Source organism: Phodopus roborovskii, unplaced genomic scaffold (assembly GCF_943737965.1).
Source record: "Phodopus roborovskii unplaced genomic scaffold, PHOROB, whole genome shotgun sequence".
In the NCBI taxonomy this organism is placed as follows: Eukaryota; Metazoa; Chordata; class Mammalia; order Rodentia; family Cricetidae; genus Phodopus; species Phodopus roborovskii.
Genome location: NW_026126541.1, coordinates 30,195,176 through 30,221,824, shown reverse-complemented (window position 1 = coordinate 30,221,824; position 26,649 = coordinate 30,195,176). Strand labels below are relative to the sequence as shown.

The following is a 26,649-nucleotide window of genomic DNA, read 5'->3' as shown; positions in this document are numbered from 1 at the left end:
TGCAGTGCTACAAACTTGGCAAGTATTAAATCTACTAAGAGTGGAGATGGGTAGCCTCTGCCTCTTCTTCGGGGAGGAAAGTTGTTTCTATGTCAACCAACTGCATACAGGAAAGGACAAGATCTGACAACTCCAGACAGATCTTCAGAAATGTAAGGAACACTTTATGTCCCTAGCTGGTGGATCATTGATGGTAAAATATGGAATGACATACTGCATCTCTTAACTCATTTTGTTCTCCTTTCCCTAATCCTATTAATTGCACCCTGTCTTATAAACATCTTGCATATTATTTTTTTTTAAATCAAAATAAATAACAACATGAACCCTTTATTCTAGTCCACCTAAAATCTTAATAAATCTTGGCTTAAAGATCCATTCCCTCTGGGAAAACGTCCTTGATAAGCTCTAATATGACAGGTGCTTAGAAACTATTTTTAATTAAAAAGCATTGATTCTTCACTTGAGCCCACAAGATAACAAAAGGCAGGATGAAAGGCTGGCATGTCTGCCCTAATTTCCTGTCTCTCTGTCTGTCACCTTGAATAAGATCCCTGCTTGACTCTTAATTCTACATAAACATGTTAAATACTCAAGGATTATGTGTCACCTCACCTATCATATAGCTCTTCAAGGCTGTAGGTCCAGGGCATTGGCTTTGTCCTAAACCTGCTGTCACCTTGTATTTAAGGAATAACAAAGCCTGAATGCCCATCCAAACCAGGTCAACCATCTATGCTGATCCCATTATGGGAACCAGATTATTCCCCTAAAGTAATAGGGACTCCTTCAGACTACATAGAATAGAGTACACTTCTAGCACGATTGTCCTAATTATTTCTTTAGTTAAAACTAAAGCTAATTTCAATACACTAAATATGAATATAGAGTTACTGGAAAACATTATTTGTTCATTAATGTGCTGACTCACTCTTCTCTATTTTTTTAATCATTGCATACCTCATTAACAGGCATATTAGAACAGGTGATCCAGCCTAGCTTGTATATATGCATATATGTGTGTGTGTGTGTGTGTGAGTGTGTGTGTGTATTTCATGAACTCACCTTAAGTTTCTCAATCCTAGAACCCCTCTAGAAGGTACAATAATAAGATGACATGCTTGCTGATTTGGGGAGAAAAAAAAGACATGTATGTGCCTTTCTCCAAAGAAAATGTAAGACAGGGTTAGAGGACTGCAGCTGTGAAGGTATTTGGGAAATTTGAAGAAGGGGAACCTTTGTGACTCTCAGTCCCAATGTTTTAAGATCATCATCTTTGTCAGCAGTATCTGTGGCTATCTAGGAGTAGAATAAGGACCGAAATTCTGTCTTTTGTCACTGTTCTACCATTAAAAGAACTAACAGAAAGACACATTCCCTCTCCTAGAAGTTTAATTCTGTTAGGCCTAGAAGGGTTAGAAGATCTCCTAGAGGCAGACATAAAATGCCCACTATGAAGAACGAGCTATGAAAAAACTCTTAAAACAAATCTTCTGAAGTAGAATGAGAAATAGCACAGAAATAATGTATGGACAAAGAGTCCACATCTAGCCATAATTGTCCAAATACCTAGTATTCCAATTAGTATTTTTAAAGACAAGATGGGTATTATAAAAGTTTCATTTTAATCAAGTTATACTAAAATGTTAAATCAATAGAATTAACTATCTTTAACATGAATACTCTCATTTCAGTATCCATCAATACCTACCAGGTTCACAAATAAAAGATAAATGCATTCAACAATATATTAATACAGTTTTCAAACTCGGGAAGCATTAAATTTTCAAACATCACAGGCATGTTAGATTAATAGGAAATTACTACATTACTACTGTTATCAGTTATGGATTGAGATGGTGGTATCTTACAAGAACAACCTTAGGGAACTTCAACCCAAAAACTATTCTAGTAGGCCATGAGAGAAGGAAAAGAGAGAAAAAGAAAAAATAACAAAGGAGAAAAAAATCCTTGTCTCCAAGCAAATCTAACACTAGCCAACTATGTGAAATAAAACAGTGTTGACAAAAAGAAAATGAGAATTCTCACCTTCTCTGCTTGGCACAAGCAAAAGGAAGGTATCACCTACCTTGGACACCCCAGAGGAAAGCACTTGAAGAACAGAAAACTATGCCTGCCAGAGGAGCCACACAGAAGAGCTCAGGGGTTTCTAAAGAATGGTTCAGGCATACAAGAGACTATTTTTTGCTGTGGATAAAAATGAACCTTGCATTTGTAAATGTGTATATGAGTGCCTGTGGTGTGTGTGTGCTTGCTTGCAATTTGCTGTTTATGTCTGGTGATAATAACTTGCTTCTTCTGGTAGTCTCCTGTTGAATGGGACAGGTGTGACAGAATTTTTGTGTGTCCTACAGTTGGCCTTGAATTTACTATCTACTACAGCTGGCCTTTAGACCTACCCAGCCTTTCAAGTGCTAGGAACAGACATGTATCACCATCTTTTGATTTTGTTAAATTTACACACACACACACACACACACACACACACACACACACACACACACACAAAGCAGTTCTATTTAAGAAATAGTAAAACCCTATGAATTCAATATAGTAAGAGCAAAGATGTCCCTTATCTTTGGTGAAATGTTTAAAGGTTTTTGTTTGTTTGTTAGTTAGTTAGTTTGTTTGTTTGGTTGGTTGGTTGATTCAATACCTATCCTGAGAAAGACTAATCACCTTTGATACCATACAGGGCTTGAGGGATAGAAAGGAAAGATGATTAAGTGCAGTAAAACCAATTTGTCATCTCTTAACTCAAATCCCAACATTCAGCCAAGCATTCCTTTAATCCCTATGCCGGAGGCTGAATGATGCTTTGGTAGACATACTGCTAGCCAAGATGGAAAAACAAAGTTGGTGAATATGATTAGATTCTAAAGTATATGTCAAGTCAGACGGTATCAGTTTGAAGGCAACCAGAACCACTAATGCATTCAATTCAGCTTAGTATAACCCATTTTATTTGGTTGGGGCTTATGTATAAAAATTTTTTTTGAGACAGAATCTGATAAGAAAGCCTGTGATAGCCTGGAACTCACTGTGTAGCCCAGATTAGCCTCAAAAAATATAATTTTCCCACATCACTTCCTTGAGGTGGGATTACACCTGGCTCTACATATTTTAAGGATGGAAAAATACCTAAAGGCTATCTAAAATTGAACAAATATTTTAACATGAATGCTATAGACAGAAACAAAACATGGGGAAGCAATAGACCAAGTATCACTAAATTAACCTATCCACAAATCAGATCTCCCACATCCTACTCCAAAGTGCAGTTCAGAACTTTCCCATCCACCACAACCTATAGGTCTCTTCTATGCCACATCAAGCCACTCTGACATACTTCCCCAGGATCTGGCCTGGTGAGTCTCCCTGATACTCCCCACCCATATGCCCTCCATTATGGTGATATGTTATTTATGATTTAATAAAACTTGCCTGGGGATTCAGAATACAAAGCTAGCCACAAGCCATAGAGGTCAGGCAGTAGTGATACACACCTTTAATCCCAGCAGTTATAATAGCTAAACACATAGCTAAGCAGTGGTGGCACACACCATTAATCAAGACAGGCAAATGGATCTCTGTCAGTTCAAAGCCACAGTGAGCTAGCTACACAAAACTGATCCAATCTTAAAGAGAAATAGCTCACACAAAGGTGATCTCAGCACTTAGGATCACATGCCTTTAAACCCAGCACTAGGGAGATATAAAATAAAAAAATCAGAGGTTCTAATGTGGATATATAGTTTCCAGGCAGGGAAAGCACTTGTCTCTGATCTGAGGATCTGTGGAATGAGCATAGCACTCTGAGGATTCGTGGAGTCAGGAATCACCCCTTCAATCTGAGGTAGAGTATGAGCTAGAGGCTCTTTTTTCATGTTACACTCCTTAACTTCCCAGATCTACCCAAGGTGCCACTTCCAGGGTCGGCCCTATCCGGATCTTAAGATATATTGCAGTGCACTAGTGATAATCAACAACATAGTCTGGCAACAAAAGAAATACGGAGACCAATGGAACAAAACCTAAAACCCAAACATGAGTATACATAACTTCAGCCACTTCATATTTGACAACAATGCAAAAAAACACAGGAAAAAAAAAAAAAAAAAAAAAAAAAAAGACATCTTCCACAAATGGTGCTAGGAAAACTGGATATCCACATGCCAAACAATAAAGTAGACCCACATCAATCACCTTGTACAAAAACTAACTCCAAATGAATCGAAGACATAAACGTGAAACTTGAAACAGTGAAACTACTAGAAGAACACATAAACGGTACCCTAGACGTTACAGATGTAGAAGCACTGTCTTGACAGGACTTCATTTGTACAATAATTAAAGGCAACAATTGACAAATGAGACTTCCTAAAGCTAAAAAGCTTCTGTACAGCAAAAGAAACAACCAATTGGGTAAAGAGGGAGCTTACAGAATGGGAGAGAATATTTGCCAGCTGGACCTCTCTCAGAGGATTAATCTCATGAATACATGAAGAATTCACAACATGATTTTTAAAAATGATCCATTCAAAAATTGGGTCTGGGTCCTGAACAGAGTGTTCTAAAAAGAAAGGAAAGAAAGCTAAGAAATATTTCAAAAACTGCTCACCATCTCTAGCAATTATGGGAATACAAATCAAAACAACTTTGAGAGTTCATCTTACCCAAGTCAGAGTAGCAAATACCAACAAAACAATTGGCAACTATGTTGGAGGGGATACTTGGAAAAGGGAACGCTCATTCACTACTTTCTTATTCACTGTTGATGGGACTGCATGCTGGTGTAGTCACTATGGAAATCAGTGGAGAATTCTCAAAAAGCTAAAAATAAAACTACCATATGACCCACCTCTACCACTCCTTGGCATACACCCAATGGATTCAACAGCCTACTCTAGAGATATTTGGTTACCCATGTTCATTGATCCTCTAATGACAATGATTAGGAAATGGAAACAACTCAAATATCCTTTATCTCACAAATGGATAGTGAAAATGGCACATATTCACTATGGAATACTGTGTAGATATAAAGAAAACAACATGAACTTTGCAGATAAAGGGATGGAACTAGAAAAGATCATATCAAGTGAGGTAAAATTAATGAATTAAAAAAGACAAACCCTCCTTTTGAGGGTTGGTACATACAAGAAGAGGGAGACTAGGCTCTACTCATTTATTTCCGTAACAAACTCACTGAATTATTTGGCTCTTCTCACTACATTCTTTATAAACTGCAGCAAGCACTGGACAATACACAAGCTTAATAAAAGAAAAAACTCTCTGAAAGCAAACAAAAAAAAAAAAAAAAAAAAAAAAAGGAAAGGAAAGAAGACTGGAAGAAAGCAAGGACAAGGGGGGCAGAGGGTCAGATACATATTACAGACCTGCCATCATCTCAAGAGGGCACCTTCTGGAACTAGGAGCCTCTAGCACATTCTGTATTCATGTATTTTGTATTCCATGGGTAGGATCAAAACTCAACCGGAGAGCTTACCTGCTCATCAAGTCCATATTACCAACAAATTGGTGTTAACTTTTTAAAGTTAGAAATGCAGAACATTGTCTCAACTGGTCTCATTCTATGGAGCAAGCTAGGTTCTCTGAATAGTGTTAAAGAGTGAAGTTGGTAATGGTGTCAGTAACCCCAATGATGTATTGTGCACTATTTGCAGAAGTTCCTTTTTAGTAGTAGTGAAACAAAGGAGGAGAGGGGGGAGGGAGGAATAAATTCCAAAGAAAGATAAGCATAACTTATATATTGATATATGCAATTTCTTGTCACTATTTGGTAAAAATGACATGCCAAGGTGCTCACAATCTACATGCAGAACTGTTAGTTGGCACGAACAGCATTACTCTGTCAGTATCTTTCCAAAACAAACCAAATTCCTGAAGCATGAATAAGACCTATACTAAGTATCTGGTGATTAATTCTTTTGCAATTCTTTAAATGGGATGAGTCAGATCCCCAGACCTTTAAGATAATTTTATTTTCATTAAATAGCATTTAACAGCCAACTAGTGCCACGGCAATTTCTAAAGCACTACAAAGACAAAAATCCTTCCCTATAAAGTATATTATGCTTTCCATTACTAAGTACAACTCTCAACCTATGTAAAATATGTAAAAAAAAATGACATTACAATATGAAAGAGTTTGGATGTTCTAGTAAGCAGTGGAAAGAAAGGAGGAGAAAACAAGGTGCACAAGTCAACAAAGTCACCTCCCTTTAAGAGCTAGGAGAAGCTCTGAGAAGAGGAACATGATCTGCATGTGTGTCTCATTAGCTTGACAGCCCAGCAAGGAAAGGACCCCACACACCTGGAAAAATGCAAGAAAACATTTGCTGAGCTAACCAAGAATGGAACTATGCCTATCTCCATCCTCCAGGAAGCAAGAAAGTAAATTGCCAATCGTCTCTGAAGTAAGCTCTATTAGACAATATAATGAACAAGCCCTCTCTGGAAGCAACAGGTCCTTACCTGCTGCTGGACTGGCACTTGCTGTACCACCTGTGTAGGCACTGCTGCTTGGCTAGCCACAGATGTCTGCAGAGTCACTGTCGAACCTGTGTCTGAACCCGTCTCTGAAGTCTGCATGATGGTCTCTGGAATATATGAAAACAGTTTACAGTGTTGGCCTTGCATCATAAGCTTCGTTGCAATTGTTCATAATATGAAAAATGGAGGCATCCAAACATATAATGCCACTATCTCCAACACACTGTCAAAACTCATGCGTGTTTTTAGCCATTTTGATCAGTTTCAACTAAATAAAAAATAATGACTATTAATAAAATTAATAATATTTACTTTTGTAAAAATCCTTATTAGTACCTCTGGACCTGAGAGTAAAGAGGCAGCACTTAATGGAGAGCTCTTGTCCTTTGGTCCCAAACGTTACAAAGTATCTCAATCCTTTAGTGAAGTACGATCTAAAATATTCACTACCCTCAAATCTCAGAACACAATCTGAAATGGATGATCATATAATACACCTTACTTTCTAGTCACTTCTCCAGGCTCTTAAGATGACATAAAAGAAGCAGAATACAGACTAAATCTTTTTTTTTTTTTTGTAATCCCTTATAGAAACTAATTCTCTTTTCCTTAGAATTAATTATTTCTAAATTAAAACATTATTTAAACAATATACATACATACATACATACATACATACATACACACACATATAAATTCAGCAATAGGGTCGCACTTTCTAATTTTCTTAGGCTTCCACAGTTTGATATCTTCTTGTGCTACTTACAAATTCAATAAAAAATAAATATGACTTTTCTGGTATGTGGATAAAGGTAGGAGACACTATTTAATTGGTAGCCTATGAAAAGTAATAAATTGTAGTTTAAACTAGTGAAGAACATAGTGAACATTTATGTTCCTTAAGAAAATTAAATTTTCAGGTATTCAGTTTTTTGGAGGAGAAAATTAATTGTACTCAGTATCTTTGTCACAGTGTAACCAATCTAATTCTTTTTCTACAGCCATCATCTCATTCAGGTTTAGAAATGGACCTTGAAAAACAACAAATCTGTTTTTATTTTATAAATGCAAACTCTGTTGCCCAGAGAGGTTAAGAAACCTATTCGATGTGAGAAGTGTAAATCTGGGGTGTGCTTTTCATTTTGACCGGAGTGATTTTCTCTAGTTTTACAGTGGCATTCCTGTAGGTAATCTGTGCTTTTTCGTATTGCTTTCTTGGTCAAAGTCCTAAAGCTACACAAATCTCATTAGATACAAAAGTAACAGCTGCCATGGTTGTTCAAGAGATGTAAAGGACTCTTCTGTTTTTCATAAATACATTTGTTCATGAATAGGTTAATCCATGGACCAATCTGACTTTCACTTTCCATGAGGCATATCAGTCATACTGAAGAAGGAAGAGGAGGGTGAAAGGTAAAGACTGCTGCTAAAGCATCATTTACATACATAGATAGGTTAACATCTGCTCTAGGACTTTCTGGATGTGTGGAAAACTGTTGTGGTTGTCAAAAGAAGCTGGAAAAAAAATCCAGATTCTTTTTGAAATATTACAAATTGTGGCTCTTTTAAATATAACAGTTGTGTTAAATACATGTGCATTTGGACTAGCAGCATAACCATGGAGATGTCTAAGACTAAATGAGAATGACATCATTCACTATACAAAACTCTTGTTTGATTAGGATGATGGAAGGTTCCAATGCGCCACATTTTGGGAGCCAAAGCTGGGTTATAGCTCAGTGAAAGAATGTTTAATTATCCCTGGGTTACATCCAGCACTGGCCATCCCCTTCAAAATTATTTTTTCTTAAGAGAGAAGAATACCTAAATTAGGGACCCCATCTCTTCCTTTTATTTATTTTCTTTCATGACAAATAGGGAGAAAAACAGCAATCCAAAAATGAAAGCAAAAACCTTTCAGGTCCTTTGATTTATTAAGTATATACAGAGTATTGATTACATTTTGTGTTCTAACAAAGGAGCTAAATGTGTATGTAAGGCTTGCTTCTGTGGAAGGAACAAGGGATGGACCAGATACTGGAGAGCATCTGCTGGGAGGGTTTTCAGTCTCACAAGCTCCAGGGTGACCTGTAGACCTTTGGAGAACAGATACAGAAGTCACCTGCAGCCACGTAGTGCTTCTCCTTTTCTCTGCCCCATCAATAGAGTGTTCCCATGAGGAAGTCTCTTGCACTAATTCTCCCTCCTGTTTACCACAGAGTGGACCTGAAGCTTAGCCAAGACTCACTGGTGCCATATTTAGCATTAACAATTAAATCTATGATGTACTCCATTTTAGAGGTGAGTAGTTTGAGGCTTGGAGATGTCAAATCCCTCATCACTTACACACGACTACACACGACCACACACGTAGAAAACAGAAAAAGAAGGGTTTGATGTCAAAATAGAGTTCATGCTCTCAACATCACAGGATACATTGAAAGCTCTAGGTTTAGTAATATGCAGTGCACAGGCAAATATAATGAGAATAACATGCAGTAGCAAAAATTTAGAGAAGGGAAACAATAAAGGAAGCAAAATATGTCAATTATTTAACAAGAGTAATCTAAACAAGCATGGAGAAATGACTGGTTTTAAATTTAAAGCCAGGGAGTAGGAGAGAACTTTGTATTCAGCCTCCAGCTCTATCTACACTACATCAAAAGTGGCATGAAGACCCCTACCTAGTGCACTGAATATCATTCAAACTCCAGATTCATGTGTATGAGTGCTTTACACTATGTCTATATTGCACCAAATGTATGCCTGGTTCTCAAGGATGTCCGAAGAGGTTTGTGGGCCACCATAAAGGTGCTGGGAACATCCTTTACCAGAACAGCCACTGCTCTTACTCTGGGCATTCTCTGTGGACCATCTGACAGATACAACTTCATTCTTCTCTAATTTCTCTTCCTCCACTAGCTCTGAAGAAGAGACTCTCACTGGCAACATCATGACTTCCATAAACTGGCTTGAAGGGCTATACTACAATTTGATCTATCATTTACTAAGTCTTTCCTGATGCTAGAAACCAGTCAAACTGCACTGAATAAATTGCTAGTTTAATTCTCAAAGGAAGCCCATGTAGCAGATGTTATCTTTACTTAACGAGTGTGGAAACTAAGACATGGATGGATTTTAAAAATTGTTAAAAGCCTGCAGCCAGAAAGAAGAAGAAACTGAATTGATTCTACAGCTGTCTGGCTTGAAAATCCGCATTTAAAACCACTGGGTGTGCTGTGATGCAGACTCTGACAGTATAATTGCCAAACAAAAAGCTGGACACTGAAATCAGAGCAATAAATTGGGGTTTGAATGCATGTTTTCTTAATGTACATTTCCAGCAATCATGGACATCGATCCATTCCACCGTCCTTAAAGATACAAAAGTATTTTCTCTACTGAAGCAATAATAATTCCCAATTAATAAGTATTTATCCAGAACCACTTTACATTCACTAACTCTGAAGATCTAATCTTAATCCAGAACAATGACAATATAAAGCATATTGAAAGAGTATAACCTCTGACCCAAGTTTGTTAAATAGATTATTTTAACCTACTGACATACTAAAACTATTCCAGAGGAATCCCCAACATTTGTGCAAAGTGAAGTTCATCCCAGGAATGTCCAGAGCCTGCTACCTTAGTGAGCTGAACAACTGGGTACTTAAATGTATTCTCATTCACCAGCAGAAGTTTCTGTGGCTTTGTTTACGTCTGGGGGTAATTTGGTTAGTTTTGTCCCTTTGGTGCCTGTTAAGTGATATTTGTTTATCAATCACAAGTATAGTGACATTAATCTATTTTGATAAGCTAAATAACCCCCTGCAGTTTGCTTCTGATGTGGCCCACATGTAAATGAGTTGTATGTTCTTACAGGAGAGACGTGCACAATTTCCGTCTAGTCATCCTTGCTTAATGTGGCTGTCAGGTGTGTCATGAGCAACAGATGCTTGTTTGACAAAGGACCTTTTTATTCTGGCTAATTAAGCAGTTGGACACACCCGCCTGCTAAGGGTTCTGCTTTGTACAGCCAGCTCTGGATGAGTCATGAGAATCTAAGGCTAAATAGGCCACATTTTTGAAAGAAGGCTAATTAGTCTCTAGGAGGAGGAGAAGAATATTGCAAAACCCAGCTGCTGAATGCAACAAATTAGCATTTCTTCAACCTGATGGGCAAACCTAGGCAAATCAAGTGTGTTTGGAACAAACATGCCTTATTGCAAGTTTCAAAGCATCCAAGTCCTTTGGGGGACTTCCTGAAAATTATTTAACACACTCAAATTCACAGTTGGATTCTTTTCATCACATACAATATACATACCAGATTAATTGGTTTAAAAATCTGACCTAGTCAATCACTTATCAAACAGAACTTTATAAGCATATAACTGGCTGGATCCACCTGATGCTTCCTGGGATCTTCCACCCTGAAATACTTTCTCTCCCACAAAGCAAAGCCTGAGATGTCTCATCCTCATTCCATTAAACTGACTTGTAGTTTTCTGAGTGAAGAATGTGATAAAGATCAACAGTTTTTCAAATTGCTTCTTCCTTGTATCTTATCATAGAAAGATCAATATGCTAATTCCACTTCCTGCCTGAACAGAATTAACCAAAATTATCATGATAGTTACTTTATGGCAAAAATAAATTATATATAAATATGTCTATACTCAATATAAGAATTTTAGAAGCTTGATTCAATATAAGATCAAAGCAAAATTATTTCATAATTTTAACTTACTATTTTTAAACTAGTGAACAAGTAGTTTGACATTAGCATTTTCTTACATGAAAAAAGTACTAAAACCATCATAAAGGTTCTGAAACATAAAACTTTTATTACTAATACTCAAATTCAGTTAAACCTCCATTATCTAAAATTATGGCTATAATGGGTTTGGAGATATGCTCAGTGGATAAGAATAGTTTGTTCTCTTTCAGAGGTCCATATTTTGGGTCTTAGTACCCACATTGATCAGTTCACAACTCCCTTTAACTCCAGCTCGAAGGGATCTGCCAACACGTCTTTCTGCCCTACACACACACACACACACACACACACACACACACACACACACACACACACTCGGTGGGGGGTTGTACGTGAAACTTCAATAAAAATTTAAAATTTAAAAAATAAAATTAGAGAATAAAAGTGGGCATTGCTTTTAGAGAAAAATATTGTTAACAATTATATTTCTGAATAGAAAATGGGTGTGAATGTTTATATTTTGATTACTCTGAGGCTGATAACTAAAAGATTATTTCAATTTTCAACACATAAGGATATTAATTTTCAAAAAGGCATAATCCAAAATAGGAATATTTGAACTGGTCTATGTATGTACATGTAATATGCATGAAATAATCACATAATTTTTTAAACTGTAACAAAAAGTACCAAGCTGATTATTTTACCTACACAAAACAGAAGACTTGATTTTTCACTTCTCTACCCACAAAGACAGTAAGTAGAAGAACTGTTTACTGCAGCCATAGCCCACACCTTCTCAAAAAAAAAAAAATGTATATCATATCTAGGGAAAATTTACAGACTGAAAATCCAGTCTTATCACAGATAATGTAAATGAAGGTATAAGAAGAAAATTTATGACTTTCTATATGAGAGCCCTCCTATATTTAAGTTTAATGGTGTGATTCTTAGTAATGTTAACACTAAACCTTTTATGCCAAATTCATCCTTAGAAAATATGTAGGAATGATGATAGTGTAGAGTGTTCTATAGTGATCTTTTTGTGATAATGACAATGACTAATGCTGGAGAGGATTAATCAGCACACATGTAACATACACATGTTGCTTGGGTAACATTTTTCACTTTTCAACAAAGGTTTTATTTACTTAATTCTTCCTATGACTTAGATTATACAAGATTGTTTCTTCTTCACAAATGAAATTTTAAAAAATATTGTTAACTGTTTTTATCTTAAAGGACTAATTACTTAACAAGTAAAATAAAACCATCCATTAACACTGAAGGCAAAGTGATGAAATTATGTGAAAACTGTTTTGCTTCTTGTTATCAAGGGACACCGTCATCAGACATAGGTGCTATTCCAGCTTTTTCTCTTACTTGTGTTCACGAATTAATAGTCAAATCAGTCCTATCTAGAAGACAGAGTCCAGATAACAACTACACAGTATCCAACTAACAGTGGCGGAGGCATGGAGTGGTGGTAGTCAGAAAGCCAAACAAACAAACTCATTAAGGATGCTAACTGTATTCTTGTCTCTGAAAACAAAATTGCGTAATATACAGAGATTCCTATAACAAATTATGAGACAATGTAATATATTTTCCCTATTGATCATCCCAATCTTCCAAATAACCTGAATCTATTGAATTAAGAACTCACTTTTGAAATTCAAAAGAAAACGAACACTGATTATTTTACCATAAATATATTATCATTATTTTGCAGAAGCTAGGACAAGTTACTATGTTGATCATTTATGTCATAGGTGATTTGTGCATATTTAATTCTAATTTTGTTCATGAGATATATTCCTAGTTATGGTACAGGGAAATTAAGTATAAAGCGATTAAATAGTTTTAATTACTTGAGAACTACTAGTAACACAGAAATATTGGTAAATAGGATTCAAGTCTAAGACTGTCTCAGTTTGATAAACATGGCCAGTCAAACTATGGGGCACTAAAAGACTTACAGATTTGAACATATAACCATATCTCAATAACTGAATATACATCATGCTTCATGGATACAGTGAAGATAACATTTTATATCTCCAAGGCTATGATTGTTTACTTAGGAAAGCGGATCAGAGCTGTCTCAGAAACCCTAAAACAACACAGGCTGTTGCCATTGCTCTAGTTTGTTCTCCCACAATTTGAAAGTATGAAAATTACTGAAGACACTGAACATTTGTGTTCACAGGATTTGGCAAAACCAAGGTATTACTGAACTGAAAGTTTCTTCCCTGTTGGCCAGATTTCATAGTACTGGAAGATTCTATGAGAGAAAACATTAGCACTCTACCTAGATGTGAATCCCATGAGTTACAATAATGAACAGTGTGGAAAGATATGCCCAAGAGGGCAAAAGTGACAGGAATGTTATGGGATTGACCAACATTTTCTGATTGAAATAAGGAAAGACCACTCTACAAAAAAAAAAATATATATATATATATATATATATATATATATATATATAAAATAAATATATATATGTATATAAAATAAAATAAATGCATGCCTGGTACTGTAAATTTGGACCACTTCTCCTAAAATTCTGTTAAATGGACATAGTATCAAACTGCCTTTTGAAAATTCCTATCTCCATATCCTAAAATTAATGCAGCTCTCAGACCTCACTAGAGATGCTTCTTTGTGCAATGGATGACAGTCAACACAAAAACTGCAAACAGTAAGTGTCTTTGGAATACTCAGCTATAACTGTGACCAACACAGTACTTCCCCAAAGGATGATGGACCATGGTAGAAAGGGGAGATCCATGGGTCAGTGATAAGTAGAGCAAAACAGTCTTTTCAACAGGACAGGATGTTTTAGTCATGAATACATGGTGGTATGGACACCTGCAGAGGACCTAGATAAGACCAAGCCAGTCAACATTTCAGTATAAGGGTAGGGTTTATTTTTCCTCCTATGAAATTAAGGAGCTACTGACAGGTGAAGGCTGCTGAGGAGAGGAATATCAGTTTTATGTGCATGTGTGACTCCCAATAGGTTGACAATGTTCCAGTAGAGGGCCCCATACTCACAAGTATATGGGATGCACAAATACACTGAGTGGTTAATTATTAAAAAGTAAGAAAGAAAGAAAAAAAGGACATGAAGTTAAGAGGGGAGGACAGCAGATCTTGGAAAAATTAGCATTGGGGATAGGAAATATAATCCAAATAAATGCATGAAAAATATATAATCTCTTAAAAAAATTTTAAAAAATACTAGTCTGCACATTTGGGGTACTATCTGCATAACTGTTGATACCTCTCACTTGATTAATCAGCGACAGGAAGAAAGAAAATCCGTAGCTCAACTAAAAAAAAAAGTTCTAAAATCCCAGTAATAGGTTATGACAAAGATATATAAAAGACAACACGGGTACAGCATCATAAAGATAAAACTCAGTTTCTCAATTAGTAGATAACCACATTGTGCAAATTTTTCAGATACACAATCACATGCTTAAGGAAAACTTCTTGAGACATATACTACAAATGATCATGGGAGGGGACAGTGTGATCACTGGAACTTCCAAGAGACCCACAAATATAAACTTTGAGTAGTCTCACCTAGACCTAGAACTGCTGGTCAAATCAACATGGCTTATGAAAGGGATGGTAGCACATGTATAAAACCAATTTTTGAGAGACTGAGGCACAGAAATCAGGTGTTTAAGGTCATCCTTGACTACAGGGTGAGTTCTATGTCACCTAGGCTATAGAAAACACATGTAAACAAACAAAAAGGAACAAAAACCCTAGAAACCTACGTCAGCATGGATGATGAACCTACCTCACTATGGAACAATGAACTCACCTCAGAATGAACGATGAACCCATCTCAACATGGAACAATGTAAAATAGTCTTTCATAAATTCTGCAACCCGACACAGCTTTTCACATGAGGAAAATACGTTTAATTTAGTGATTCTAATCAGTTCAGTTTCTGGCCAAGAGTTCTGCCTCATCTTTTCATTGCTAAGTAACTCAAATCTCACAAACACTTCTTAAGCACTCTTGGTGGTTTTAATGGACTAGGCTATTTTTATAAACTATTGCCAGATGCCAGGAGTGGTGGAGAATACCTGCAATCTGAGGACCTGACTAAAGCAAGAGACTCAAATTGCAGGCCAGTTTGGGCTACATAGCATACTCCACATCAGCCTGAGACTGTGTGTCAAACATATTCTCTTCAGAGAATCTCTAGACTCGCTTTTGGTAGTTGCATAATCATTGCCATTTTGTGCTCAAGGAAGGAAATATAATATGAAACTACCCTTTTTATTATCCTGTCCAGACTTAATGTCCAATCAAGAATTAAAACATGAAGAGCCAGGTAGTGGTGGCACATGCCTTTCATACCAGCACTAGGGAGGCAGAGGTCAGCCTGGTCTACTAGAGCTAGTTCTAGGACAGGCTCCAAACTACACAGAGAAACCTGTATCAAAAAAAAAAAAAATCAAAACAAACAAAAAACCATGCAATTCATTTCTGATCCCTGTACCCTGTAGTGGAATATTCTGTCCCTTCTGTGGCATATTCTGCCTATTTGTTTATCCTGATCCTTATTAATCCGCAATAGATCCCAATGATAACAACTGATGAGAGCAAAGATGTCTCTAAAAAAGTTTGGATTGCAATACGGGAAGATGAACATTAAAGTATTAGTATCATCAAGAAAACGGCTCTTGTTTGCTTTTGTAATGAAAGGCAAAAGTCTCCAGCACTCAAGCATCTCATTTCAGAACTGACACTGGTTTCTGGTGTGCTTTCTTCCAAAAAAACAAAACAAAACAAACAAAAAAAACAAAACAAAAAAACTCCATATACTGTTTGTGGCTTATTGCCACACACAATAAGGATTCATCCTATCTCATGTTTTGGGTTGACAAGAATATGCTTGCCAAGTAGGGCACCCCTTAATATTAGGACAGCAACAAAGGAAAGGCAAACATTGTCCTAAAAGGCACAGAGACTAATAAAGGAACCACTGGAAAATTTAGCCTGTAGTACTTTCCCCAAACAGGAAGACTGTGGTTGCCTTTTATAGTGTCTATAAAGCAAGAGCAGGAACTCTTACTTTTCTTCATACGCCAATGACAATTTTCCTCTTAAATGTTCTTGCCCACACGAGAATTTTCCCCATCTATTTCTCTTTATAAAGAACAGAATAGACTCTTTTGCAGTTCCTAACTATTCTAATGACAGGTTCAAAGAAATCAACACCATCTAAAAAAGGAAAAGAATACTGTATAATAACACTGCTAATAACGGGAACAATATATCCCATTTTAAATGTACAGTATCTTCAAGAACTGAATTCTCATCACTGACATTTTTAGCAAAAAAAAAAAAAAAAAAAAAAAAGAAAAGAAAAAGAAAAAAGAAAAGTGAATATGGGTGGGTAGACCCCCCCCAAAAAAAACCCTCTTGCCATACACACACACACTTGCTGCAAAACACAATGCAAGCAATCAGACAAAAGATTTATAACATCTTTCGTAACAGAAATGTACTTGGGATACATTGAAGTATTTAGCCAACTTTAAAATATCATTTATATATTTAGTATCTAAATAGTTAAATAAGGTAGAAAATACTTCTTAGTAAAAATAAGAAAACTTTATAATAATTGCAGTAACTTTGTTTTCACGAAGCTAACATTTTGAGGATTGTCAATATATGACTGAACTTACAACTTAGTCTAAAGCATTTTCTTGGCTTCAAAACAATAACTTCTTTTAAAACTTCTTTTTATATAGTACAAAAGCAAGGAGTGATTTGTTATATCATTTTATAAATGTTAAATGCCCCTAACAGAGAGAAGTAGATGTTTAAAATCAACTCAATTCTTTATTACTGACAGAAGTTCACATTAGACAACATTTTAAATGAGAATGAAAATCCATACAAATGAATTTCATCTCTCTCCCTCTTCCCCTCACTAAACTTTGCTAGTCTTTTGTAGGGAATACAGTTGAGGTGATAGAACTATTCATCCTTAATAAATACATTAATAGTTAACTATTTTTAACCCAATAATGATTTCTTATTCAAATTTATTCACAAGAGTGTCCTAAAGTCATCATCTACATTTATTGAGATTCTACTGGATACCTGAATACTTGATTTCTAGCTACTCTCAGAGAACCTTAGTTTCCAACGTGTTAAGAGAAACATATTATACAAATTATATTGCTTTTCTTACTTTCAGTCTGGGTGAATAACAACTTCTTATATCTCATAAAGCTCTTTCATGACATTCTATATTTCTATCATCACAATCTGCCTGATCAGTCTTCTCTCCCTCAAGGTTTAGGTTCTTCTGCTTTGAAAACACACACACACACACACACACACACACACACACACACACACACACACACACACACAGAGGCAGGCAATTACCTACAACAATGATTTGCTCTAATTTGCCCTCAAAATCTATTCTTAGATCTGCATCCTACCACACAGATCCTTGGAATTCTATTCTCAGGATAAACTACAAACTTCCTCTCAAGACCTCAGAGGCTCTTTAGAATGTAGCTTCAGTCCACAGTCCACACACGACAAGTTTATAGAATCTAGCTAGATGGGGTTCCCTCAGTGCCACTACAGTTTATTCTGCTTCAAATGTTGTTTGCCTCCTCACTTCTCTTATCTTCAACATCGAGGGCTAGAATAAATTGTACTTCCTTAATGTTTCCCAAACAACCTGCCACTCCTTCCCCTTCCACTTAACAAGTTCAGGCCTGTTGTCTGCCCAGGTGTTCCTGCGGCAAAATGTCATTATTCTCCATGTAGCAGTCAGCACATTGTACCATAGTGTACATTATTCCACTTGACATGGAAAGAACAAATTGCATGAGCATATGCACTATAATTACCTCTTCACCCACAAATACACCATAATGCCTAATACACACAGGATGTTCAATTTGTTGAACATAAATATGAATTTCCAAAAATCATGATTTTTAGACCCTATTAAAAGTCTTCTGACTTTTATTTAATACTTAAAATTATTAAAAGTATAATTGTCTGCTCCAGCCATCTGCAATAGTGGCATTCATTAAGAATGTATTTTTATTTTGAATGTGATTTCAATTTCAATTGTTAAATTATTATTCATTTATATAAATTATTATAACTCCCTTATAAGCTTCAAAAGACTTTGTATCTAATATTTAAAATAAAGACACAAGATTTAACTAAATTGAAATGAGCAAATCAAATCTTTTGCTACTTCTCTGACCCTTCTAATTTACAAAGTACAAATGGTTCACAGAATTACAGATTTAGGACCAGTGCTCTACCCATGTCATCTTAGAAAAGGGGGCCCTGTTACACTTCCTTTGTTAGACAGAATCTTACAGATCTTTTACTTCCAAAGAGAAAATGCTACAATAAGTAATTAGCTTAAATGTGATTGTTTGACTTCATCACTAATTAATCACCTGAAATTTGTTTGAGCTTAGCAATACTCAACTGATGTTCTCCTAAGTTTTCTTAGTAAGTACTGAAACTTGCTGTAGAAAAGGGGTATTCCAGGAAGACTCCAGTTACTAATCATGTAAGATTTTATCTAAAGAATTTAAGTACAAGTAATCTTAAAATACATAAGGGGCAGCTAGAAAAACGATTTAAGTACATTATTTTAATCATTCTTGAAATCCTGTGAGAAATAGACAATTATTATTCCACTTTTTCTATATATGAAAAAAAAAAACGCATAGTACTTAAATAATTCTATCAGCACCAAAGTTGTATAACTAGGAAAGTAAAGAGTGAGAATATAGTATGATATATGATCCCTCAGGTCCGAGAGACCTTACCTTGCTTTTCTTTTTATCGTCCAAACATATATAGTACTAAGCTTAACATATGATATGGTAGATGTTTGACAGACCAACTGTTATGCAGTCCTGCATTATAGTAATTGCATATGCTGTGGCTTTTTAATCCAGTTAATTACCATCCATGATATATCATCCTCTTAAATAGTCTTCACTCCTATCTCAGCAGCTCACTGTGCTAACAAGGTGGTTATCTATTCTTTTTTATATAGCTCATCTGAGAGTAATAACAATGACTAAATTGGGGGCTGGAGAAAGACAAGTAAGGAACTTGTCTAGCAGGGTAGGGCCATTGCCTTGATCCCCAGTACTGCATACATGCATGTAAACACACACACACACACACACACACACAAACAGGCTTAATTGTGTGCCTACTATAATCTTCTTCTGGGACACTAATACAAATAAGCTTGGAATCTGAATCAGGGATTGGGGAATACATTTATTTCTGAAATCTCCGCATAGAGCTCGAGTGCCCCACTTCAGTTCTTCTAAAGGAAGGAAACTGACTTGCAGTCTCTTAGTTGCCAAAAGAGAGACTCAGTTAGGAGTCTTTAGCAAGGGACTCCCTTTTTATTCAGTAACAAGCTGCATCCCAGCAAGTGCCAGAGAGATATACCTTAGTCTACAATCTAACAACATTGCAATTAAAGGTAAAAACTGAAAAACCTTAAGTATATACACCAATAAATAACAAATTAATTAATTGGTGTTTAGAATATCTAGCTGCATTGCAATGCCACAGTGAGATCCTCTAATCTAATCTATCAAGGCCATCTTTTCTTGTCATATGCCACAAGAACTTGTTGCACAACTTGCTATATCCATTCAGTTGTTCAAATGCTCATGTACTACATATTCACCGCAGTGGTAAGATATGCAGAGTATAAAAAGTAACTCCTTTGTTCTCATCCAGACCTTTTTAATTTCTTTGGCTTAGCAAACAGTCCATGGTAGCTATGTCCCATACATCTAACAACACACAAATACACATATAGACATAGAACTTAAACATGGTTCGAATTCTAGTCACAGGTTATGCCTGATATAAAAAAGACAAAACAAAACAGAATTAAAAAACCTCTTATTCCATAGACAAGGGTAGTCTACATTACAGCCTGGTACTGTGCCACAACCAACTTCCCCCAAAGGCCAGGCATACATAGGTGATAATGATGAAATGAGAAGGCTAGGTGAACAAAATTTGAACTCATTGTCAAACGACAACTTTACCAGTTTGTTCAAAACTTGTTTAAATCACACATAATACTGACAGTTGTCTGTACTAAATTACCAGCTTTAATGAGCTTTGAAGAGCTATTGGATGTCTTATATTGACAAGTCCACATTTTATCATGAAATGGTTTGCAATCTTGATCTTTGTCTATCCAGACTGTATCTGAGAATTACTTTATTCTTTGGTATAGCAACCTCTGGGAATAAGAATACTTATTTTAGATCAAATTATATAGAAACTTCTTGAATACTTAGGAGTTTATAAGTAACAGTGTGAATGGTTTATTCCTTTATATACACCTTTCTATCAACTTAATCCTTTACGGCCCTCAATTCATACACATTCTTATGTAGTTCATTTGGACATAACTTCTGTTTTAAGTGGCTTAAAAAGCATTAGTTACTACATTCAGTTACTAAATACAGATGATAAATTTAGCATATCACTGAATAGAACTGATGCATAATGCAATTATAAAGATTCTGAGGTGAAATGACTATGTAAAGAAATATTAAAATCAAATTGAAACGTAATACTTGTCACTAAAAGTTCCAGTCTTTTGCAAATATTAATTCCCATAACACTATACAGAGTGATTTGTGATAAATTTTAAACAGATTTAATATAAACACATTTCAAGAAGGTAATAATTTGTCATTAGGCAAATTGATGCATAATGCTAGTTGGTACATTAAACAAAATGCATAGTGAGTGAATTTATGTTTCAGTAATTTTATTTCAGGAGGAACAATCATTGGTAAATGAATCTCTCAATAAATGTTTTTGAGTTAGGAGGATAATCAATTATCAGATAACGGACCTCTCCCAATAGAAACCCTTAAAGCTAAGAAGTACACAGGCTCCCAATTCAGGGTCTGAGACCAGTATCAAAAATGGTCCCGTAGGTTAGCATTAGCATTGGCATTAAAACTCAGGACTTCAGTTCCCAATTTAAAAAAAAAAAAAAAAAAAAAAAAACAGCGTTAACAGAGCATGTCTTAGAAGCATCGAGAAGAAGGCCATTACAAAGAACAGGGACTGCAGCCAGGGGCTCCAAGCACTTATTGCACAGTGAAAGAAACACTCATATCACATGGAGAATAATAGTCTCCCATGATCAGAGGCTCACCTCAAACGTTCCAAGTCTCTGTTTCACATAAATGAATCAGGCACTTTTTCAGGGCTTTAACAAAAATTCAAGTAAGGCAAACTACGCAAATGTGTGTGGTGATGCCAACGACATGTTTGCACGTGCCATATACTGAGAGCTTTTGAGCCCTTTTTTGCAATTTTGTGTGATCCCAGGTACTCAGTGATCTAGTTTCACCATTTCTGATATAACCCACAGTACAGATTGTGTTTTTATTGCAATAAAGAAACGCAAAAGACTAATTTCTAGTTCACCAGGAAGCAAAATTCAACACATCAGTAACTGCAATCAAAATAAACAAGGAACAGATTCTGAATTTTCACTTGAGGCAAATAAGTGTAATTTCAGGGTGTGAGAAGGAAACCTTTTAGATGAAATGGTTTGTGTAACAGCTTTTACAAGGTGCACTTTTCACTGTCAAGTGCAGGGAATGCTTGCGAGGATAATCGGTTTTGTGCGGCAGTTTACGGGCTCTCCTCAGCATGCACTAACCATCCTTATTTTAAAATTGCTTCTATGTTTTTTTATTATGTTTACATTTTCATTTTTAAAAGATTTACGATTTCTATTGTGTGAGAGTGAATTTGAAACAACCTGTACTACTTAAATTCTTTAATCGTTTGGCTATGTCCTATTGGATTTTATTAGCTTAAGAGCTGTCAGACCGAATACACACAGAAGTATTGACAGATTTTTAAAGCAACATTGAAGGAAATACCTTACAAAAATCTTGATGTACATGTACCATTTATGATTAAGATATTATCAACTATTATCTCGTTATACCTCAACAGTAATCTGATATCTCTATATCTAAGATCACATGCGAGATATAATGGTTATGCCACAGTAACACGGGGTCAGTCTTCTTATATCTAGATTTACAAAAATGTTTGCTAAACAAAACTGAATAGTTATGAAAAGCAATTCTTTTTCCTTATAAAATGTATGTAACATTAAATAATGAGTTCTCGTAAACTTAAACAAGAGTTTTCTTAATTGTGAGAATCACTAGTCATCCCTCCTCTTTTTCCTTAGCTCTATCACTCTCTCTGCTGCCCATGCCAAATAAAAGGGCTCCAAATAAACAACTAGTAGTGACAAGACAGCACCTCCAAACTGCTGTGTAAATAAACTGTCACTAATGCAGCTTAATTATACCATTTGTTTTATTCTTCAAGCTTTTATGACAAATCCTGACAACTAATTTTTACATTAACTACAGGACCTCAGTCATTACCTGAACACTATAGATAGTGATGGTGCAGGAAAAGACCAGCATAATAGCAACATGTACAATAGCCCTCCCTACTTGGGAAGAGAAGAAAGGGGGGTCAGGAGTGCAATCACATCCTCAACTATATAAGTTCAAGGCCAGCCTGGGATAAAAGAGAATTATTAATTTTAAACAGCCACGCTATAATGTTATATATACACGTCACATGAACGAAATATCTGGTGTCTGAAAATCATGAAATCAAATCCATGCTGTTATGTTCTCTTTGTTTTTATAGTTAACACTAAAGTAGAACTGTTCTATAGCAGTACCACTAAAGGTCAAAGTTAGTCTTGTATTACTGGACTTGACTATGTTCAGAGAAACACAGCCTCAGAGTGTAAGGCTACACATGTACTTCAGGCAATGGCGCTGAGTCACAGTCTATACCAGGATTTATTTGGATCTCCACAAGGAAAATTCTACTGTATTACATTACCAGTAATGTTATGAGTTGCAGAATTCTCTCTTAACATGACCCCAGGATGATTCTATTTTTGTTTTCAAGTCCATAAACAGTAATTAACAGTAGAAAGGTAAAAGAAGCAAAAGCTTCTAATAAATTATTTAAAAAAAATATTTATTTACATGACTGTTTTTCTTTTTGAGAGCATTCCAACATATTTAGAAAGTAAATGTTTTTAGTAAACAGTTAATGAAAAATAGACTGGGGGAGACTGGCATTTCTAAAGCTGCTGCTCCAAATCCAGCCAACTCGGGAAGCCAGTAGAGCTCTGCTTTCAGTAGACACAATGGTATCTGCAGAAAACACACAACCTGGTCAAAAAAAAACAAAACAAAAAACAAAGAGGCAGTAGACACTTTAATTTCACCAGCCTCTTCATGAAAGTATATTTGTATAGAGAAGGAATTTTATGGTCAACTGAATGTCCAGAAAAAAATGCAAATCTCTTAAATTTTCACCATTGGTGCTGAAAATTCTACAGATAAATTCATTTTTTCTTCCAAATTGGGTATCAATCAGTAATATAAATGTTGAAAATATATTTATTATTAACATAAGTAGAATAAAGACCAATGTGAATAAAGAATGTAATTTCGAAATAAGATTCTAATGTGATTAATACTGATGAGTCTAAATATCTCACTTGAAATGCACAAAAGTTTTCCCAGTTTAACATTAAGAAAGCAAAACCTACAAACCAAAACAATAAAGGAGAAGGAACAACAACAAAAATAACTTTACTTAGGAAATACATATACTTCTATAAAATGTATATATTTAATGCAACATCGATTTTTTTCAGTTATGGCCCTTTTTCTTTGTATCTAAACTGTCAAAATGTTTCTTTCCAAGTAAACATTATGAAAATACTTATTAAAGCACAATATTATACATATCAAGCAACATTCTTTAATTGTATACCCAATTAATCTAAAGTCATATCATAAAATTTTATTAAAACTCAGCAATTATAATTGATGTGGCTCAGGTTCTCCTTCAAGTATTCAACAAACTTATTTTATAAATAGAAGCTTAAAATTTGGAACATATTTATTATAGCTAATAATTTGTATAGCTCAAAAGTGAACACTGTAATACCCTACTCTCATTATTTAGACTATGCTTTGTTTTGATTTAACTTACAAAAAAAGAAACAAATTGGAATCTCCATGGAGAAACATATCTAAAATTACTGCAGAGCCTGGCATAATTTCTTTTTAGAAGTTAGCCCATTTCCCTTTCTTGTTGCTTTGAAGACTAAGAACAGATGCTTGCTGAACAAGACTCGAAGCCAGCATTTCACTGCTTTTAACCACCCAGAGTGAGACCAACCTGAAGGGATGTAAAAGGTCCTAGAGGAGCAGTGCCCTTGGCAAGAGAGAGTAAAGAGAGTAAGGCTACAGGTAAACCTCCCCACCCCACACGTTTTGTTTTATTTTGGCTTTTTTGTTTTGGTTTTGGTTTTTTTTGTTTGTTTGTTTGTTTGTTTTGTTTGTTTTTTTGTTTTTTCATGCTGTCTTGGCAAAGAAAAATAACAATTACTACCTCCACCTCAACAACCTGAAAAATGATGAAGGTGCCCCTGAGAATTCTTGCCATCAATTAGTTCTGTCTTTTACCTTTACCTTCCCAATCACACTCAAACAAAACAGAGCCAGTCTAGGTTCTAGGCCTTGGGGCTGGAGGAAAGAGGATATGAAGTTCAAAGTCACACTCAGGTATACTGCTCAGCTACATACAGAGTTCTAGGCCAGACTAGGCTAATGCCTCCCTGTCTTAAAATCTACATCTAAAACAACAAGCAAAAACAACAACAAAAACCCTACCATTTATTGAGCAACTACTATGTAGTTGTCACAAAAATTAACACAGTAATTCTTAGTATAGTTTTGTACAAAGTGTGCTATTCTCTGCTGGGAATAGAATTCTCCAAAGTCTCCATTCCCAAGCATCCCTGGAAAGAAATAAAACTATGTCCTCAGCATATTCATGTTTATATATTTTCTTGCTTTTGTATTTCAAAGGTAATTGGAAAGAAGTTTGTTGCATATGAATGAGAAAGGCACTCTTAAGAGTAAAATCATGTGTTTACAAAGTCAGTGAGAAACTGTTACAAACACCACAGATGTGTACTTCTCATTACTTATGCCAACTTGAAAGGCCCAATGACATGTTCGCTATCTTACCAAAAGAGAAAGTTGCATTGGCTACTACTAACATTCTATAGGCATTTTATGTTTCTAATAGTAACTCATTTAATCCAAGAAATGCTCCCAGGGTCTGAAAAGCACTGCCTCCCCAGCTATCTCTTTTGTCTTCTCCACCACTGAACACTCGCCCCTTTCCTTTCTGTGTCCACACTGTGTCCACAGGGTCCCTGAAAGAGTATTTTGAATAACATTCACTTGTAAACTGTGAAGGCTTTTAGATCCATTGTCCAATGTTCTTTTCATTTACCCTAACTCCAGTTCCATAACATGAATTGCTTCTCAATGAATGCAACACATTGAGAGCCAGGGTACTCTTTCTTCTCACAGTATCATTATGTCGGTGCTAATCCTCAGATTTTCTTCCTGAAGAAAATAAAAGCAGTGGTGTTCCTGAATGCGTATGTCATTTAAAGCAGTGACATTCCTGAATGCATCTACACTTAAAGCAGGTGACATTTCCTGACTGTGTCTGTCACTAGCCTTACTGTAACTTACTTGTAACATGTATCTCCCCCACTCTAGAACATATTTGGATTATCAAGTTCATTCATAGTAATCTCATGAACATTAATGGCATGGTCTGACACCGGTGAAAACTCTCTCAAGGTGAAAAGAAATGGTCAAAGTTGGAAGAATTAAAAGAAAAACAAGAGCACAGACTTGGGAGTCAGTAACTTCTAGAATCTTTGATTTGCGAAAGGCAGAACCCCTTCCATAAACATGAGTCAAGTACAAATAAATGACTCAATAAACTCAATTTAGCAGGAAACTCAAGAGTGAATTTTTAAATAAAAAAGGTTTATGGTTGATAAAATATTAAACTTGGAAAAATTCTATGACTATTTCCAAAAGGTAAGACCAAAATATTTACAAAAATATAGAATTGAGTTCTAGAAGGAATATAATTTGCTTAATAGCATTTAACCCAGTAAATATTATTTAAAATGAGCCACCTCTGCTATTGGAGGTATATATTAATACCTGAATGTGTATAGTTCTTATTTCCATCTAAGCTAAGTAAGAGCTAAAGGAATATCAACTGCTATTACATAGTATTTATTGATTAATAATTACTTGTAGTGAAGATGTGGCTTGAATTATTTAAGTTAATATAGGATGTAATCAAAAAATAAAAACAGAAGCTATTTCAGTAATTCAAAATTCAGTGTCAA

The 26,649-nt window shown here is 35.5% G+C and overlaps 1 protein-coding gene across 6 annotated transcripts in view; it reads right to left on the bottom strand.

Moving 5' to 3' along the window:
• The window catches only part of Rfx3 (regulatory factor X3), a 251,199-nt gene that overhangs the window by 123,488 nt on the left and 101,062 nt on the right, over positions 1–26,649 (bottom strand). For all 6 annotated transcript variants that reach the window (XM_051199662.1, XM_051199664.1, XM_051199665.1 and 3 more), the window contains one exon: positions 6,520–6,644. In XM_051199662.1, the coding sequence (XP_051055619.1) occupies positions 6,520–6,644 (125 nt within the window). The remainder of the gene's footprint in view (positions 1–6,519; positions 6,645–26,649) is intronic.